General features: G+C 39.4%; 1 protein-coding gene across 1 annotated transcript in view; it reads right to left on the reverse strand.

Moving 5' to 3' along the window:
* The window catches only part of LOC122806048 (complement component receptor 1-like protein), a 573,343-nt gene that overhangs the window by 165,611 nt on the left and 386,914 nt on the right, over window positions 1-20,818 (reverse strand). Inside the window, exon 7 of the mRNA XM_044076288.1 lies at window positions 1,383-1,565. Coding sequence (XP_043932223.1) covers window positions 1,383-1,565 — 183 coding nt within the window. The remainder of the gene's footprint in view (window positions 1-1,382; window positions 1,566-20,818) is intronic.

The following is a 20,818-nucleotide window of genomic DNA, read 5'->3' on the forward strand; positions in this document are numbered from 1 at the left end:
GCCAGCTCCTTACTGCCACATTTTACCTGCTGGGGAATCAGTGGGTCTATAAGGCTTCTAAGACATGAAAGAAGGGGCTCCAAAGAAGGGACAGTCCTTAACTTAATTAACTCTAACCTCTTTTTAGTCCTTTTAAGGTGGAGGGCTTGAAGACTGTACAGACACTCCAGTAATCTGGAAAAAAGCATCTCCAGGGCACTCAGTACATTTAAGGTGCTTGTCCTGTGGGTTATTTTGGCTCCATACCTCCATAAAAAATAGCTCTCATTTCTCCCTCTATGGGAAAGAAAGCAGCTTATGAATGGGCAAAAGAATGGTGCCAAAGCCTGGTGAGGAAGTCTGCAGCTTAAAAAACAACACTACAAAAAAAAAAAAAAAAAGGACACCGAGGCAACAATTTATAATAGAGGGTATGCAGGAGAATGAAACAAACACACCTGACAGAAAGTGGAAGAACTTCACCAACCAACTACTTAGAAAAATGGTAGTCTGAGGATATTTGAGTACAGCCTACTTCAGTAAACAGTTGGAGTGATATCCGGGAACCTACCATTGGGGGTAAAAGGGCTCTGACTAAAGTAGCCTTGGAAAGTTTTAGGTGCCAGGTTATGTTCTGCTGGTTTTAGTGCTAGAAGTTAATGAGACCAAAATACTAATATCAAATCTGAACACTTACCCTTAGCCAACATAGGAGATGCAGTAGCTTTGCACTAGTCAGTCTGACCTTATACAAGTTACTAGTGACTTATCACAAGGAAGACTGCTCTGTCAATCAAATGCTTCATCTGCAACACAGTGAAATGACTGTGCATATGAAAATGCAAACCTAATTAAAAGTAAACAACTGAATGTCACTGCACTAAAATTAATGACAACGCTGTACATTTTGTAAAATGATCCACATGCAGAACACTGTTTGTAATGTTGTGGAACTGAGATACACAACACTGCCTGTGTGCAGCTCTTACCTCTCCTTGACTTGAGACAGCATAATTACTACCTTTAACAGGTTTACTTCAGCTGTGGCAAAATGCCAACGCTGAAGCTAAATAAACATAAGGGGATAAATTAAACATAAACAGATACTAAAATGGAAGCAAAGCTACTAGCTCATGGACAAAAGTTTGGACATAGCACTACAGTAGTAAATAACAGCACTGACAGTACACGGAAAAAGCACTTCCACTAAGTTACTACACATTACTTTTCATAACTCAAAGCACAGCAATAACAGACTATACTTTAAATGTAGAAGTGTACTCAAGTATCAACACTGTCTTTGTGATGACAGTTAACATCTCAAAGCAGACATCACGCTAATGTAAAAACTTTACAAACCCAAGTAAAAAAAAAAAGTACTGAGAAGGGGAAGCAATACATACGGGTGCAGGTGATTCTAAGCTCTGTCCATGTTGAATCTTCTTGACAAATAACTTTGTTGCTTGATGAACGATCCCAAATGTAACCAGGACGGCACGAGTAGGTCAGTGTAGTGTTCACAGGAAATACATTCAAATTACTGTCCAAAACAGCCTTTTGTGATGTTGGTGGATCACCGCAAAACCCTGGAAGAAAGACATTCTTGGTAAAAACAGACAGAGAATATTTTACAAGTAGTAAATGTGTGTGTGTGTGTGTTGGGGGGGATTAATTATGATGACAGGAGTTATTTGCTTGCCCCAGTTTTTAAAAAAATGTATCGAAAGAGTACATAGCCCTCACTACATTTTTGTTTTTTTTAATTCACACTGATCAACTGTTTCGCTAGTCTCAGAAAACAGCCCACATCTCAGAAAATTCCAATGCTTTGGGATGTCTGAAGAATCCCACAGGCCTTGCACATTTAACTGAATCAAAACTGCCCCCTCCCTAAGAAATTCAGAGACATCTGCATTTACAGATGGACTTGGAGGATGAGGAGAAAAGGAAGACAGTTTCTTCTGTATGTAACCTCTGCCACTGCAGTTCCATTTACAAAAAGCCCAAGAGAGTTATCTGAAAATTTAAAAGATACAAGAATTAGTTCCACGTGTTTTTCATATATGATAGAATCTCTCTCGTGTACAACCTAGTGAGAGCAATCAAAAGAATCACAATGCCATGAACTTCAGAATCCTGGGAGTCTCTGGTTAAAGTCCAATACTGAATTAAGAAGCTCACGGTTCCCGGATGTAACTCCACTATCTGCCTTAAAAACATTTGCTGTGGAGTGTCTATACGGCATCCTAGAATATAATCCACTTTGAATTAGTTGAGGATTTCTGAATGTTCACCTGGAATCCAAGACTGACCGGAAGAGTTGACACTCATGTTAAGGACTCTTGACATCTGAGTTAAGAGTCTGAAAGGACAGGTCAGTCATCCAAACAAGGAAGAAAAGTTAGTACCATCCAGACTGCTATAAGCTATGACTGCAGCCAGACATTTTTTAAATATGCTTTAAAATATGAAATAACTCTGAGGGTAATGCAGAGAACTCATCTTGTGACTCAAACCCAGAAGCTCAAAGATCTTTTATATCCCACACTACCATAAAACTTCCCTAACAAAATAAGAGATAGGAGACTCTAAGAGGTCAATATCTTTAATATTGGAACTCTCCCAAACTGAAATGGGCAGGAAGAATTAATAGCTTTTCTCCAAGTAAACTTTCTGTGGTACCAGAATCATTCTATAATAGAAGCATTTGTCCCTTGAATAAATGGCACTGGTTCTATGACTCCTAGGGTGAGAAATGCAGAAGAAAAAAACATTTGGTTCATGGAGTGGGAAAACTTTCTCCTGAAAGGAGGCTTCTTTTATCCAGTGCCAGCTGTATCCCTTCCTGATCCACCTATAACCCTCCTTAAGTCTGTCACAACCTGCTGCTAAAGGGGAATAAAAGCTATTGGTTGGGTTAGGATTTGAGACACTGAGGCGGGTGGGGGGTAGAGGTATGCTAGCATAGCAATCCTAAAGTTGTAGATGGTCTTTCACAAAAGGGGCCTTTTTTATTGTTCTCTTCCTGCCATCTCCATTTATTTCTTATGTGGTAAAGAGGATCTGGGATATTTTAAAGGGGAACCTGAAAAATCTTACAAACTCCCTACTCTAAATTTCCATCTTTCATAAAGTTGTTTATGGATCAGAGTAGCAGATGGGCCAAATAAAATCCTTTTTCCTCTAAAGCTGATTCAAAACTTCATAATTTATTTCAATAGAAAATTTCTAAACTTTGTAGCTAGGCATACTTTCTCAAAGCAGCAAAGGTCCTAGACACTACCTGCACAATCATTTATACCATACATACATTCAAGGCATGTTTAAATGTAGACATGTCAAAAACGAAAAGACTGACATATACACCAAACTCGATATATGGGAGTGATAGTTAAGAATTCTATAAGCCAAAGTTGAATAAGAAATTCTAATATCAATTATATCTCAAAACCTTCCCCTCTCTATCTATAGAGGAAGTCCTGGATGACAGCAGTAGCCTAGATCTGCTTTTACAGGACTGAGTATTGTGAATCAGAGTTGTTACAGGCAGCATAACGTACCTCTTCCAATGCTGGCACTATAGAAGGAATAGGCATAAACTGAGGTAAATCCACTTTCAACACATTAAAAAGTCTCAATACAGTGCGGGATCATCCATTATGTCCCTGAACACCATCTCATTTACTCAGGCAACAACTGGAGAAAAGAAATTACCTTCGGAGCAGGTTATGAGGACCATTTTTCCTAGGCATTAGTGTTTTGGCTCAAGAATCTGTAGGACCTGTCTCTGTCTACATCAGACTCATCTGAATTTTTCTCCCTCAGGGGCATTTTGACTAACTTGCTTAACAGGTACTGAAGGCTGTGTAATAGGATTGGCTGATTTCAGCAATTTCTTTGTTACTGTAAAAAAAAAAAATCTTCAGATATACACACTGTTTTCAGGCGAACACTGTTTAACAGTTTGCTTTTTCTCAACAGGCATTTGGGACAGACTAAGAGAAACTACGCCCCTTCAGGAGGCCTCTTCCCTAGACACATCCAATAGCATCACCCAGTGAAACTCCATAGCCAGTAAAGATGGTTCTCTCGGGCCTGGATCACAGAATGGAATGACCAAAGACTATGTGGCTGACTCATAGGTTTACAGTGGTTGAAAGGACTTAACCAGATGAAGCCAGATAGGAGTGAGTGTGAGAAAGTGATCTGAGGAACTAATTGCCACTGTAGGTTCACCCACCATCTGCTGAGGTGCAGACTGAACCTTCTTAGTCTACAAAGTCTCTTGCTATTCTTCTCTCTAGGAATTGTGGATGTTGGACCAGCAGAAGGGAGGAGAATATCTATGCTGTGGCCGAGAGGATTTTTCAGATGTAGTTAAGATCAATGGAACAGGTTGGTTGGAAGGCAAGCTGTCAAGTATACACAAGCAACACACTTAAACTTTACCCATTAATAGTCTCCAAAACACACTAAAATTCTGTCAGAACCTCCTTAGAAGTAAAAAATTAGTCTGTCAAAAATAAAAGCAAGTTGTCACAACATTAACACAAGCACTTTTGCTCTCCCAGCTCGAAAGAAACATTGCCCCACACTTAAATTTTATATTGGAGAAAAAAAATCAAATAACCCCCCACATTAGCGGACACAAAAATAAATAGCAGTCCCATATGGGAAACAGATGTACCCATAAAATTAAAAATAAGTTTGTGTATATTTTACACACACACACACACACACACACACACACACACACACACACACACACACACTTGTTCTACTCCACATAGGAGGACATGTAACATACCTCTCTAGACTATTTGAAGACAGACATTAGGGAGCTCTCAGACTGTGTCACATGCTGGTATGTGCTTAACACTGAGCAACAGTCTACCCTCACCAAGGATGATGCCATAACACTAACAAAGGATGATTGACTTTAATTTGCTTAGTTTCTGTTGTCATTCTAATGCGATAGAATATTTGTCCCCAGTTTGTTTGTGTCTTTCGGCTTTTCCCGGTTAGGGGTCGCCACAGCGGAACTCCGGTCCGCTAATGATTGGCAGTGGATTTTTACATGCCGAGTTGCCAGCCCTGATGCACAACCTTCAATGAAGGTACGCCCATTCATGCACGTCTCCACGCAGAAGACACTCTAGCTGAGAATCGAAACGGACAGCGTCTTACTGAGAGGCAACACAGCTACCGCAGCACCACCACCGCAGTAGAATATTTGTTCCCAGTAATAATAATAATTTTAAAAAAAGAATGTCAGTGCACTTAAATTCAAACCCAGTGATCTCTAAAGCTCACAGAGTGAACCATCCTCAGGCGTTAAAAGTTTGAAACATCTATCATAATGTAATACACAAGGTTCAAAAACTAGCCCGTGAAAGGTCTGGAAATTGTGAAACTTGAAAAATGCCAAAAAAAATAAATCAATGGGTTAAGCGCTTTTGTCCTTTTAACTTCATACTAAATTAGAATGTAGAACAGTTTACAACTCAAGTTTAAATACAAATTAGTTCAAATCATATGCTCAAAACCATCCCATACCAAAGAAGCAACAATAACAATTCAAATGTCTTGAGAATACATTAATTTCCAACTTTGTTTTTTTAAAGACTACCCGGCGGTGTAAACCTTGGCTCGAAATGATTGTGACTGTTGAAGCGATACCCTGAACCCATGTGCAAAAATGGGAAAAACATGGATGGATGAAACATTATACATACAAACAAAACTGATAATTTGATGCTTTGTAATTCAATGGTTGTTCACTTTATTTAAAACTTTTAAGTAAAACTGTTCAAATAGTAACAGATCACAGTTTAGCTGCTGTTATCTTAAGAGCCAGTGTAATTCAAATGTAGTTGCCATACAAACTCTCTATAGTCTAAAACAGTTTCCCTAATGACCTTCCCTCTTATTTCGTGGTATTACTTCCAGAACACCAAATTTAAACTTAATAAAATTGTTTCATGTCAGAGTATGTTTGAAAAGGGAAACTGTTGGTATTTTCTTAAAATGTCATAGTTATGTTCATAAATTCTCCTACAAAACTGCCTTTCGGTTTTACTTATGTAAAATCGTGCAGCTAGTACAAACTGCTACATACAATATTCCTTTCGTGCCACGGTTTCCCTTAGCTAAAAACACTTTGTCATACCAGTCTGTGTTAACAGATTGTTTTGTATTGGATCAGCGAGGCTGTGTTGTGCTTTATGTTAGGTTGTTTTATTTTATTTAAGTTTATTCGCTCTTAACTGTTTCATGTATGTGTTTGTTAGTATTGGATAAGTGAAGTGATCTTGACTACGCAGTTTTTGTGGCTGCATTGTTTGGTAGCCTGATAGTTGGCATACTTTTATTGGCATATATGTGAAGAGAAACGCCCCTGAACACTCTCCTGTCTGATTTAGTCTTGCTGTCCCTGTTCTTTGCTTTCATTGGCAGTGCAGCGATTTTCTTAATCCTAATAGGTTGATCATATTATTACCCTATGTATGTGATTTAATGTTCACCAGAGATATATTTTAGTTTTACATTTATGAGGATGATGTTTATTCTAAGCGTTGGTGTATGTACACTTGTTTTATAAGGATGTAAGACATTAGAAGGGTTTCACCTGGAATTGAGGTGGCCATCCATCAATTAACGTCCATAAGATATGGATAGGCATCAGTATGAGAGGCTCTGTCCTCGCCTGATGATTTAGAGCACTTAGTTTTTATCTTGTGATTTATTCTAATACAAATTAATAGTTTTATGGGGTGCAATTATTCACTACTGCTGTAGGTGATGGTTTTACAGTGGTGATGCAGCTATGCAAGGTTTTTTGCTGATTGGTCGATGTTAGGTTTTTAGGACTTTGATAGGAAGATAAGTTGATGTACATTAATTTGCCTGTATGATCCTCTCTTTGCCTCAGACTGGTTAAACGTGAAGGATTTTTAATTAGTGGATGCTTCTTAGATAAGAAGAGTGATATGTAGGACACCTTTCAGCACCGATTGGTGGTACTGAGCAGTTCTCTAACATGGCTGGCTCATATCTGAGCAATGAGTAGTGATTGTGATATCTGTGATAATGTTCACGGTATTGTGTTTGATAGGTTCAAGGCCTATCTTTGATGATTTTGATAGGTTACCTGGTAACCATGGCACACACTATTAGTTCATGGAGTAAGCTTTGTTATTAGCATTTATAATGAGCTTTTAAAATTTATTGATTAATTGTTTTTGAGATAAGATAGGCCATGTTCTAATGGCTTCATCTATTTAAATGTGAGATGGGATTGTGTTTTTAATGGTCTGAAGAAGTGAAGTTAGTCGCGAAAGCGCTTACCATTTTACTTCATTTTATTTTGTAATAAAATTTTATTCGCTTCTTTCACAACAGTGGTGTTGTATGGTTGCAAAGAATAATTTCCATAACATCTACAAAGAATTTTATCAAATTATACTTTAGATCCTTAAGTTCCAATAATGCTGAATAAAAAAAAACTCTAAACCAACTCCATGGGGTATACTAGTGAACAAGTCAACAATATCCACTGTAACAAAAAAAAAAACAAAAAACAAACAAAAAAAAGATGCTTCACCATACAAATCTTGTTTTACTTTTGTTAAAAAGTCCCACAAGTCCTTCAAAATGGGGGGATAAAATTAAAAAAATTGTCAAGGGTCTGACTGACAAAAACAGCTGAGGGGTAGGTGTTTGATTCCTGTGCCGCTACAATCTGTCTGTAAGGGGCAGAGTCTAAATGGTCTTTGTGGACATTAGGAATACCATACAAAGCAGGATTCAAAAGGCTCTTTAAAAACAAAAACATTTAGGTGTCCAAAGATACGATTCCTTGCATAATGGAATCCTCTATACATACATCAATTTTCTTATAAGCAATAAGACTTTCATTGTTGGACATGGTAATATATTTGTTGGTATCCCGTAAAACATTAAAGACTTTACAAACAAACCATCTTGTCCTCCAACACTGTACCTCCATCCTTGTTGGGGTTCTTCACCCTAACATGATTGTTAACTCATAGGTATTTCATACAGAGAATCAGGCAGTTCTGCATTAAACAGAAGTAAGCTCTAGTTTTGCAATTTTTGATTGCCCCGTATGCTGGTATACTTGACAATCAAAAAAAACGCACAGCGGAGCCTCTTCTGTTCAATGCGGAACATCAGGCAGTTCCGCATTAAACAGAAGTGGCTCTGCTATGTGATTTTTTTTTTTGATTGGCTCATATACCAGTATACGGGCCAATCAAAAAAACAAATAACAAAGCAGAAGCTGTCTCACCAGGATTTTAACTGGCAGTGCAGGATTCAGATCGAGCTGCTGATCCCAGGACAGCCCCACTCTAATAGGGACGTCTGGCAACCCTGTACAGACGTCAGAGCAATGGGGGACATGGTTTTTCAAGTTAAGTTCAAATCAGTCTCCAAAGCAGCCTCAAAAGGAAACAGTGAAACGTTTTCTACTACAAAATTAAGATCACAAGGAACCACCTGGCTTCTAGGGGCAAGACATGTAAAACCCTTTCAAAAACTGTTTCAGTGGAGGTATGGCAGACACAGACTGTGGGGAGAGAATCTTTGAGCAGACAACCAGAGATGACCAACACAGTAATCTTAACAGAAGAATAAGGTAACCAGAGGCTAACATGCATAAATACATCAGAAGAGACAGATATAAAAAGGTTCTAGTTCTTGTCATGGCACCAACTATTTCCACTTACCCATCTATGAATTTTCTATTAGCAGATTTCTTTATCTCCTTTAGGTACCATTTTCCTGAGGGTGTGCATCAAGTGTTAAATAAAATGATATCATCCAGCCAGTCAGTGGAAGAATACTGGGTGTATAAACAAACAATCTCTGTCCTGTGCCAGTCCATTCTGTGAGGAAGCTTGTGTTAGTGCTTTGAAGGCTGCCAGCCTAGCTAGACAGAATTTTGTAAATAATTCTATGTCATTGTAAATATTAAAATGATCCACATGCTTGTTTTTACAAATGTAAGAAAACTAAATGTAAGAAAACTGTGTTATATGTTCTGAACTTCAAAAATTTAACCACAGTGCACCCTACTGGAAGAAAGCTGATAAGTGAAGCATTTTGTGACTGATTTCAAGCTCAGAGACAGGATGTATGGACTAATAAATTCTTTCTATTGTCTTAGGACAAGAGTTAATTACAATGCTTTATATGTAAAGTGTCCTTTATTGCTGTGGTTTCCTGGTAGGTGCAGAATTACAAAGATGTGTTAATTTTGAGTTTTGTGAGCCTGGGAAACTTAAAAGAAGTGTTAAAAATTATGTAATGTGTAATGACTCAGCAGTACTGGGTACCATCAATTTAAGACTTTCTCAGAAAGAAAGATTGAGCATTTTGGATTTTGCCTAGCTGACAACAACTCACCAGCACTTGCTTGCTCTGAATGCAAGTAGTATTTAGAACAGTATTTCTCTTAGGGATAGGAAATATTTTTAAACCTTTCAACTGTGGCCGTTTTGTGTACAGATAATTTAAGCTCTTAGAGTATATGGCATGTATTTGGTGATACTGTCCAAGCCACTCCAACAGTCTTGCTGTTCGGCACACTTAATATTTGGATAACAGTAATATTACACAGTGAAATTGGACACCCTTTGGTAAAGGCCTTATTAGTAGCTGATAAATAGTTGTTGGTGGCAGTGATTTCTACCTTATAGTCTGGAGAGAAGTGGGCATAGCTGGAGAACTTCAATCCTCACCACTAGCACCAGTGAGGGGTGTGCACACTGGGGGGATAACAAGTACACACACAGTAAAGTACAATTTCCCTTAAGAGCACACAGAGATCACAATCTGGGGCTGGTTTCTCCCTTTCTCTCCAGATCCTCAATAAGACTCCCCAACTCCCCACTGGCACAGTTATAGGGTCCAGATCTCAGCTTAGTAGTAAAGCCAAAAACTCCAGCACCCTCTCTGTCCAACCAGTGCTTCGTGTCCCTGCCCAAGTAGCTGACACACACACATTTTGAAATATGAGTTATATGCAAACACACAGACTCTCCTGGGGAAGGCTGGCACAGGCTCTCCAGCTATGCCCCCTTCTCTCCAGACTATAAGGTAGAAATCACTTCCACCAACCACTATTTGTCAGCTACTAATAAAGCCCTTACCAAAGGGTGCCTATGTTCACTGTGTAATATTACTGTTATCCAAACAGTAAGTGTGCCGAACAGCAAGACTATATGAGTGGCTTGGAAAGTATCACTAAATACATGCCATGTACTCTTAGAGCTTAAATTATCTCTACACAAAACAGCCACAGCTGAAAGGTTTAAAAATATTTAACAATAAAAAAAAAAACCCAAGACAAATTTCCTCTTTTCAACACAGTGCTAATCGAGAGTTTAGAGATCACAGGAAACTTTTAAAACAATATTTTAGGATAGTCTGACATAAATATAGAAAATAACTAGATTAATCTGGCTATATTCCTATCCCTAAGATAAATACTGCTCTAAATACTACTTACACACAGAGCAAGCAAGTCCTGGTGACTTGTTGTCAGCTTTACACAAAATCCAAAATACTCAATCATTCACTTTGAGAAAGTGTTAAATTGATGGTACCCAGTACTGCTGAGTCATTTCACTTTACATCATTTTTAACACTTCTCTGAAGTTTCCCAGGCTCACAGAACTCAAAATTTAAAATAGCTTTGAAATCTTGTACCTGCCAGGAAACCACAGCAATAAAGGAAACTTTACATATAAAACCTATTAATTAACTCTTGTCCTATGACAATAGAAATAATTTCTTAGTCCAGACATCCTGTATCCCAGCTTGAGATCAAACAGTCACGAAATGCTTCACTTATCAGTTTTCTTCCAGCAGGGTGCACTCTAGTTAAATTTTTTGAAGCTCAGAAAATATAAAACAGTTTTCTTACATTTGTAAAAACAAGCCTGTGGAACATTTTAATATTTACAATGACAGAATTATTTACAAAATTCTATCTAGCTAGGCTGGCAGCCTTCACAAGTGCCACTGACAATTTCCTAAAAGGAGAACTACTGTTGATTGGGCTAAAATGGGGTCACCAACATTATCTCTGGGGAGTGCCTCTGTATCTTCAGCAGAAACCTGGATAACAGAGGAAAGGCAGACAAGGGCATTACCTTACATGGGAATAAAAAAGGAGGCATCAGTCTTCTAAGGCCAGTGTACAATTAGCCCTGGGACAGAAATTTCTTAACTGTTTTAATTGTGGCTGAAGCAAACTGGTTTACTCAAGTTCCCCACAGATGGGCCAATTCCTGAAAGACCCCTGGAGGAACTTTGCCATAAAGGTCTGTTCTGATCCTGTGCAGCTTGTCTGCAACATCAAGCGAAACTCAGTGCAAAAGTACTACCCAGTGATTGTAGAAAATAAAAAATCACCATGAAACTGCAGTAGCCCAGAAATGAACTTAAAAATAAAAAAGACTTGGCGCTTTTGCCCTTCCAAACACTAAGGCATCATCAGAGTAAATAAACTTAGCACAGCACACATTAAATACCACATTAAAATGACATGCCCCATAGCAATTAAATATGCAAATAAAATACAGCAAGTTTTAAACTAATCTAGCAGCAACAATTCCATCTGAAATGATCATTCATGTAAACCATACAACCCTCAGTATACATATGTCTTGAAAAATATATACAACCTTACATATCACTTAAAAAAACATAACCTGCATCACTACCCCTTTCATTTTTTATTGCTGGCAAGACCATTACATAGTTGAAGGAACACTGCAGAACATACAACGGACATAAAAAAAAAAGGTAGTAATGCATTATATGCGTGTTCTACAAATTGTATAAATTTCAAAAGTTTTTTTTTTTTTAACAACAAAGTCAACAAAAAAAAAAAGAGGTGGTGATGTTAAAACATTACTAGAAATCAGTAAGACAACTCCCTCAATTTCCTCTCTTCCCCATCTATCATAATAAACTTTTACCTCTCTGTCTCACTGGTTTTAACCACTTTATCTTTATGCTATCTTTTGTATACATGCTGTATATAATCTAACAGGAATTATGAACGCATTATTCCTTCTATGACATTGTACCCTAATGTATTTTGCAGATGATTGTAAATGATATCTTAACTGTTTTTTTATAAATTATATTTTCTTAACTGTTTGTTGTTAAATTTTTAAACTCACTGAGGAGCTTTTCTTCCTGGGTTTCCACTGAAAATGAGCCAAACCCTCAGTTTGACTAATCCGGTTAACAAATGTAAAATAAATAAATAAATAAATAAATAAAACTTGGCAGTTTAGATTAAATGCAAAGCAATCACCAGTGATCAATGATTGTTGTTCTGTTGCTGGCATTTTAAAGTTAAGGGTAAAGCAAACTGTAAAGATTACTTGCATTTTTTATGTTTTTTAAGTGATATGTATATATTTTCAAGGTATTTAGAGTGAGGATTGTACTATTTACATGAATGATATTTTTAGATGGTTTTGTTGCTACTGGATTACCTTAAAATTCACTTTCTTTTATTTGCATATTGAATTGGTATGGGTCATGTGATTTTAATGGGATATTTAATGTGTGCTGTGTTACGTTTATTTACTCCGATGATGCCCCAGTGTTTGGAAGGGTGATAGCTCAAAGTCTTTTTTATTAAAGTTTGTTTCCAGGCTACTGCAGTTTAGTGGTGACTTTTTATTTTCTACTGGGTAGTACTTTCACACTGAGTTCAACTAGCCTATTATTCACCACTGAAGGTAAACTAAAGTTTATTTAGTGCTTTTGTTCTCTGCAGACAGAACTTCATGAGAATAAAAGTAACTGGGCATACCAACCCACTTTAAACACATGATGAATTCTTGACATGTGATAGACTACTAATTCAGTCTGTTATACCTTGTTTTTAAATCAGTGCAATCAACAAATGCTTATTCAAACCAGGTGGGACTGCAGCAGTCAGTAAAATCTGCCACTGCAGTTTGCTCTTTAACAGTAAAGCTACGAGTCCTCACTCCCGGTAACAAAATTGAGGAAACCAGTAGCAAAGACTGTTGCCGACCTACATGCAACCCTCCAACAGAAGGAAAGGAAAAGGAAGGCTTTGCTAAGTGAGAAGACCAAGTATCCTGGAATTCATCATGATCTGAACACACAATTTCCACAGGGAAAAAATGAAATGAGGCTATGGGAAGGGGAAGTGTTTTGGTACCCTGGAAAGTTACAGCTGCTGAACTGAATGTGTTCTATTATATCTTGTCAGTTAACGGAGAATGAATCTCCAACAGAGAGAGAGAGAGATGTCAATACAATCAATCTGCCCCAACAGCTACTGGCTCATACATGTTGAGTAAGGATGACCATCCACATTGCTTATGAAAATTATACAATATCTGGAAGCAATACAGAACTTATATTTACAGGGAGTCACAAAAGAAACCCAGAATGGCATCTTAACTCAATCTACAACATGTAAAACGGACAGTTTATTTAAAATGAAATGTGAAAACAGCAGTTATCAGCTTTTATCCTCAACAGCGCAAAAAACCCCCCATCAACAACAGAGTTGTTCTGACTTTGGGTCTAGCATGAAAATGCATTTCTTTATAAAGGTGAAATTATATTCTCTCTGTATGCTATAGCATCATATTTTTCATCAGTATTAATGATGAAACTGCTCCTTTGCGGCTTGAAACACAATTTAAAACTGTTTATAAGTAATCACTGTAACCTTTCAATTAAATTTCATGATCAGGTCAACCCATTTTGGATACAAACACTCACAGACAGAGCAAAATAAACAAAAATTATTTGCAGTCTGGAAATAGTCCTCCAATAAGATTAACAGTAAACATATTAAGTACTCAGGAATACAATGTCCACATACAAGGGCAATGTTACATTTAATAAGCTGTCAAGCACTGACCATATTCCACGTCAGCTACTAACCTTATTTTGCTAAAGCAAAATGAACAAATAGAACAGACTGCTAAATAACCATGTCTATTTGGCATCAGTGCTTATAACTTTTCTAACGCAGACATGAAAAAAATAAAAAGGCTGTAGATTCAAGTGTAGAGGAAAACCCAAGGAGAAACCCAAAAAAGTAGAAAGTGGTGGGAACATTTATTTCAACAGTGGGGTCTTAACAAAGAGTGAAAATGTGGCAGACTCAGCAGGGATGTGGTCACAACTCAGTTCCTTTGGAAAGGACTTGCAAAATGCACAGTTAGAAACAGGATCAACTTTTGTTATGGCTACTACATTCACTTTTTGTTTAATGGATGAGGAAGCAGCCACAGAACAGTACAGAGACTGGGACATGGCCACTGATACACAACCCAGGAAAGGTTGTATTTTAGCAAGGCTGGAGTTCAGGAAGCCACTGGAGGAACAAACCAACAGAACAAGGGGAGCTAAGAAAAGGGAAGGCAAAAAATCAACAAGGGCACACTGTGTGCCACATGGCAAACCAAGCCTGCTAAACCTCTGATGAGGCAGTGTTAGACCAAATTGGGGCCTTGTTAGCTCAGCTCAACAAAGGAGTGGAGAAATGAAAGGAAAATATGCAGACAGAGGGATGGTGGCTCACGGCCTGCTAGGATAGACTGGTAGAGGGTTGTTCAGGACACCAGATTTAAGGGTTACTGCCATTTCTGCAGGTATTTCTTGCCCATGACTGGTGCCACACTCCAAGAGCCTTAAGACACGAGTACAACCCATCCATACTGTCCTTGGTAAGGTAATGGTAAGGGACACCTGTTGGACAGCTTAGGTGGAGAGGACACCTAAAGGAAAGGAATGTATTCAGCCCACGCCAACACAAGGTTAAGGCAGGGGAAGGAGGGAGTGGTCACTACTATAAACAATAATGAAAACAAACAACATTATGGTACGTAGACAAAAATGTACTATGTTAGAGTTTTACTGTTGCAGTACTAACTGATTGGGAATATGGCCAAAGCTGTAAGACAGATGGTGATGAAACAGATTACAGTACGTCTGGCAGAAATGCAGACCACCTCTGGCCCTAGAGAAAAAGGATAAGTTGTAACATTTGGTTAAGGTGTGCAGTGAAGACCTGGTGGCTGCCTTAAGAATTTTCTTTAGTGGATGTTCTTCTAATAAAAGCAGCTGCAGTAGCCCTGGTGGAATGGGCTCTGATTTGGTGTGGCAGCTTTTTGCCATGGCGTCTGTAACAAAACTGGATACAGTTTAAGGTCCACTTAGATACAGTCTGTTAACTAACAGGTGTGCCCATCTTATTAGGTACAAAGGCCAAAAAATGCTGGTCAGACTTTCTAATTTTTTCTGTCTTGTCAAAGTAGCATCTGACTCAGGGAGAGTGCAGTTACCACCTTGGCAACAGAAGTAGTGTTAGTCCTCAGATACTGGGTGAAATCTGAAGGGGTCTTTACACAGTGCCTGTAACTCAGAGATTCACCTTGCTGAGGTGGTAGATAGCAAAAAGATAGTTTTCCATAAGGGTTTGATTTCTTCAGGTTCCAAATGGGGTAGTGTGAGTTTCTCCAGCATAAAATGGTGGCTTAAGTGGATGATGCCTTTGAGGAACTGTTTCATCACAGGTGGGAAACAGGGTGGGGGACATGGGTAGTCAGACAGATGGCAAAGGCATACATTTTAATGGAGGAATGAGAAGCCTTGGTGAAAAGCTCAGTCCAGTAGGTAGGACCAAAGGCAGGTCATCTGAAAAAGGTTGTTGGTCCTTGGTCTGGCACCAAATAGCAAATCTTTTCCATTTCAAGATATATGATTTCCTAGTACAAGGCCTCCTGGCTTCATTAAAGATAAACAAGACATCCTTATATAAGAAATAACCCTGAGAAATAAGGATCATATCATCCAAGCTGGGCTTTATGGTGGCACCCTTATTCCCTTATTCTGAGTCAAGACAGCCACCTCCTGTGGCAGCATCCAAAGCTCTTGTATGCTCACACAAGTAGCATAGGGAACCAGTGCTGCCTTAGCCAGAAGGGTGTAATTAAGGTCACAGCTTGCTCTTCCTCCCTCATTTTTACCAACAACCCAAGGCACTGAGGTAAGGAAGAGAAGGCATACAGAAACATACCTGTCAACAGGAGGAAGACATCCATCATCTAGGCCCTTTTGTCTGCAGCCCTTAAGTACCTGAACTGCCTGTTTTCTTTGAAGGCAAAAAGGTCTTCTTCTGGCACACCCCACTTTAGCATTCAATAATGAAAATGTACAAACCACCAGAAAAAGGTATGTACATCAAATCTTTAATCATCTTAATTGTTTGTCTCTTATGGGATATTGCATCCAAATGAAAATAATGCACTTCCACTGATATTGACAAAACAACAATTTAGAAGAATTATGAAACACTTTTCAGCATCCACTCATGGGGGTGTCAAAGAGACATGCTCTGACGGTCTACCAGCTTGTTGCTTTCTCTTTGCAGGTCCTGTGCTATCAGTTTTAACTCTGTCTTTTGTGTCACTTCCAAAGTTGCATAGCTAGTTGGCAGCATGGGTGTATGTACCTCCCTGTTTATGTATCACATCACCATGGTGCTATCTATCAAAAGGATGCCTGGTTTTCAAAATGTTTTGAATGCTGTCATAACCCTGTATGCTGCCATCAAATCTTCCTAGTTGTTGCGACACTGGAGTTAGGCTGCCTTCCACTGGCTTTATACTTAACTGCCTGAATGGGTGGCCCCAGCTACGTCTGGAGAATCTGAGGTCATAATTTGTCTTCCCCCAGGGATAAAATAAGTGGCTCCCCCCTTTCTTTCTGCAAGTAGGCTTCTATTAACCTTAACAGCTCTTTCTTCAAGCATAGAAGCTTAGAGGACATTTGTGTTGGCATTACACTTTTTTTCAGGAACAACTGAATATTTTCTTCATGTGTAGTTTTTTTTTTTGGGGGGTAACCCAGAGCTCTGAGAATTTCTATGTCAATCACCTATTCCTGCTGGGCTAATTATGTCAAGTATTACGTCAAAAAAGCCACCTTTTATTGGGGGAGAAAGGCCATTTAACATCCTGCACTGAAAATGAATTTTAAGAACAGCAGTCTGTATGAGGAAGTAAGGTTTAACTTTATATTCAGACAGAATCTCTAGCTCAAGAGGCAGGTCATGATCAGGTTAGAGAGGCTTGTAGCTCTTTCAAAGAATCTGCTTTGGTTAGACAATTACTTAGATAAAGGCAGATCAGCACGACCTTTTTTGAAAATTCATTTGGCAAGTTACTTTCTCATTTACAGTGTGGGCATTTCAAAAGGTTGGCTCCAAATGCAGCTACTGTGCCAGAGCAAGTACCACGCCATTTACAGGTCATGTGATGTATGAAAATGCTGGATAATAATAAAACTCTCTCAGTTCAACAACACAGGTAGTGTAAGACTAGGGCATACAGTGTTTTCTTGAAACTAAGTGCAACACAGCAAGTTTCATGGCCCATCGCTCCATCAGATTACAAATTAAGTTTTGATAATTTAGGACTTGGATTGGAGTCCTGCCAAGGCTAGAAGTCGTTTAGAGGTACTGAACTGGCTTCATCAAGCTTGGGATGCAGTGAATTGGTAAAGTCTTTTCAGTTGTGTGCCATATTTAAGAGTTGGAGAGATAATCCCCATGAAAGCACAAAAAGGGTTACCCAATAAGGCCATGGGTGCTGCAGGAGTTGCGGGATGCCATCCCAAAGGTTTGCTTGGGTTCTTTTATATAGGGCCTGTTTCTTAAAGTCACTATAGAGCATTCAGGTGGTCGGAGAAGATGCAGCCAATTAACAGAAGGGTTGGTCAATTATGCTGCCATTAGCGAACGTTTGCATGTCTGAAGAGGGGGGACTGCGTTTATATGGCAAAGATTCAAGATGGAAAAGGAAGGGAAGGGTCAATGGCTAAGCCTTCACTTGCCTGAAGCAAAAGATGCTTCAACAAAGTATTAGTTTAAGGGTGTGCACACTTATGCAACCAGCTTATTGTACTTTTTTTATTTTTTATATTCCCCGCCCCAACAGATTTGTTTGTTTTTCAATTGAACTGTACAGGTTATAGGCCACATTAAGGGTGGGAAAAGTTCTGAAATGATTTATTGTGGTCTCATTTTTTATATCACAAAAACTTGGCATTTTAGCAGGGGTGTGTACACTTTTTATATCCACTGTATATATCTAAATATATACATATATGGATCTAGGACGTTTGATCGCATGAGCAAATGTCCGAATCCATAATAACCGAACACACTTGAACGAAAGTGCTTTTACCAAAAAAGCGTGTTACAAAAAATAAAATAAAACACTACATTTACATATGCCCCCCACACCTCCCCTACTTTAATATTCTCCCTCCGAGACCGCACTACAGTGGAGAAAAGGAAATTTCCCTTACCCGCACCGTAGTACAGCCTCGGCAACAGGCATACTTATGCGAAAGTGCTTCTTCAGTGAAAAGCACTTTCGCGTAAGTATGCCCGACCATTTGGATTTTGGTCATTTGCTTGTTCGAGCAAATGTCCTAGATCCATATAGATATATATATATATATATATATATATATATATATACACACACACACACACAAGAAGTCGAATCCACAAAACAATGAAACGTAAAAACCGCGAAATTCAAAACCTCGAATACCGGAAATTTTGCAGTTTTACTACACGCACACACATACCCACCATCCACCACACAAACACGCAAATCACTGTACTACATGAAAGCAGGGGGGCAAGCACCCCTGCACCCCCCATGTGGGGGGTTGCACCACCCACACACACCGTACTTAAATATTCTCACTGCGAGGTCGCACTACATGCAAACACACACAAAACACCACCACACAAACTACTTTCTCTTCGCACACACACATCACGGCAACAAAACACACTGACACACACCACAGTCCCTACCCAAACCCCCTAACACACACTTAACCTGAATACATGACCATAGCGGAACTTTAGAAGAGCGAAATTCAAAACCTCCAGTATTCGCTATTATTATTTTTGCCAAAAACACAGCATCCATGGGACCAGACAACATCCCAGGTTGCATTTTACACGAACTTCAGAACGAACTGGCTCCCCACTTAAGCACCATGTTCAATAATAGCCTTGCATCAGGCTTTGTGCCCACTGAATGGCACACAGCAGCAGTTATCCCACTCCACAAAGGGGGAGCCACCACTGATCCTGGGAACTATCGACCTATTAGCCTGACGAGCCTGGTCTGCAAGTCCATGGAACATATCATCATGGAACTCATAAACAAAGACATTGGTAACCTCCAAACTCTGGAACCCACCCAGTTCGGGTTTGTGAAAGGCAGATCATGCCTCCTGAACCTGATCGACTTCTTTGAGGCAGTCACCAAAGCCGTGGATGAGGATAAGGTGGTTCACACAGCCTATCTTGACCTTGCCAAGGCTTTCAACACCATTTCCCATTCTGGAATTATAGCTAAACTCACTAAACTAGGTATAAATCCCTACGTCACAAGATGGGTTGCCAACTGGCTCACTGACAAAACCCACACTGCAAAAGTTGCAGACTCCAAATCTGACCTCAAAGCAGTGACAAGTGGAGTACCACAGGGTTCCATCCTGGGACCTCTCCTGTTTGGTATCTACCTCTCTGAAGTACAGGCTAACACAGAAGGCCTCTGGCTAACGAAGTTCGCAGATGACTGCAAACTAGGAGCCATGGTCAAGTCCCCAAATGATGTGAACATCCTACAGAAGGGCCTCACTGAGACAGATGCCTGGTGTCAGAGCCATGGCCTCAAGCTCAATGCCAAAAGGTGCAGTGTCATCCCCTTTGGTAAAAACTCTGTACCCATGAACTACCACATAGGGCAGCAATCTACTTAACACCGAATGTGTGATAAGAGACCTTGGGACCCAGGTGGATAGTAGTCTCTCCTTTGATAGTCACATCACTACAGTAGTCAGGAAGTCCTTCTACGTGGCACACCTCATCATAAAAGGGTTCTCATCCAGGAAAAAAGAGGTCATTGTTCCCCTCTACTCGTCACTCATTAGACCCATTATAGAGTACAACGCCCCTTTTGGAATGTACCTCACAAGACATCTGCAGCAGCTGGAAAGGCCACAGAAGTACCTCACAAAGAGGATTACTGGCCTCAAACAAATGCCCTACACTGACCGCCTCAAAAAACTTCAGCTTTACTCCATAGCATATCGCCAACTCCGAGGTGATCTCTGCCTAACATATAAAGCTATGTCAAACCCAGAGCTGTTGGACATGCTACACCTAAAGAAATCCCAGTCCCTCTGAACTACACGCTCTAGGGACCTAAACCTTCTCACCACAATAAACAGAACATGCTAGAGGGATAAATTCCTACACCTAAAGAAATCCCAGTCCCTCTGAACTACACGCTCTAGGGACCTAAACCTTCTCACCACAATAAACAGAACATGCTAGAGGGATAAATTCCTGTCCCAGGGACTTCCTATACTCTGGAACAAGCTACCCATCTATGTCAAGCAAAGTTCTTCATTAGCACTCTTCAAGAAAAATCTTGATGAGTGGATGGGAAATAGGAAAAGAACCCCGGGGATCACTTCTGTGTCTCTGCTGGACAGTGGCAAAGGAAAATAACTTTCTTGGGTGGTGTAAGCTATGGAACCTTGCTGGCTAGGCTTACGTAGGCCCTTGGGCCGATAGGTTCATAGGTAGGTACTAGGCTATGTGGATTTGGCTTCTTGGGCTCGAAATATTGAAATTCGACATTTCAGTATTTCGAGCTTCTGAAGGGAACCCATATATATATATATATATATATATATATAT

This window comes from Protopterus annectens, chromosome 7.part0 (assembly GCF_019279795.1).
Source record: "Protopterus annectens isolate FY-2018-M chromosome 7.part0, PAN1.0, whole genome shotgun sequence".
Classification (NCBI taxonomy): Eukaryota; Metazoa; Chordata; order Ceratodontiformes; family Protopteridae; genus Protopterus; species Protopterus annectens.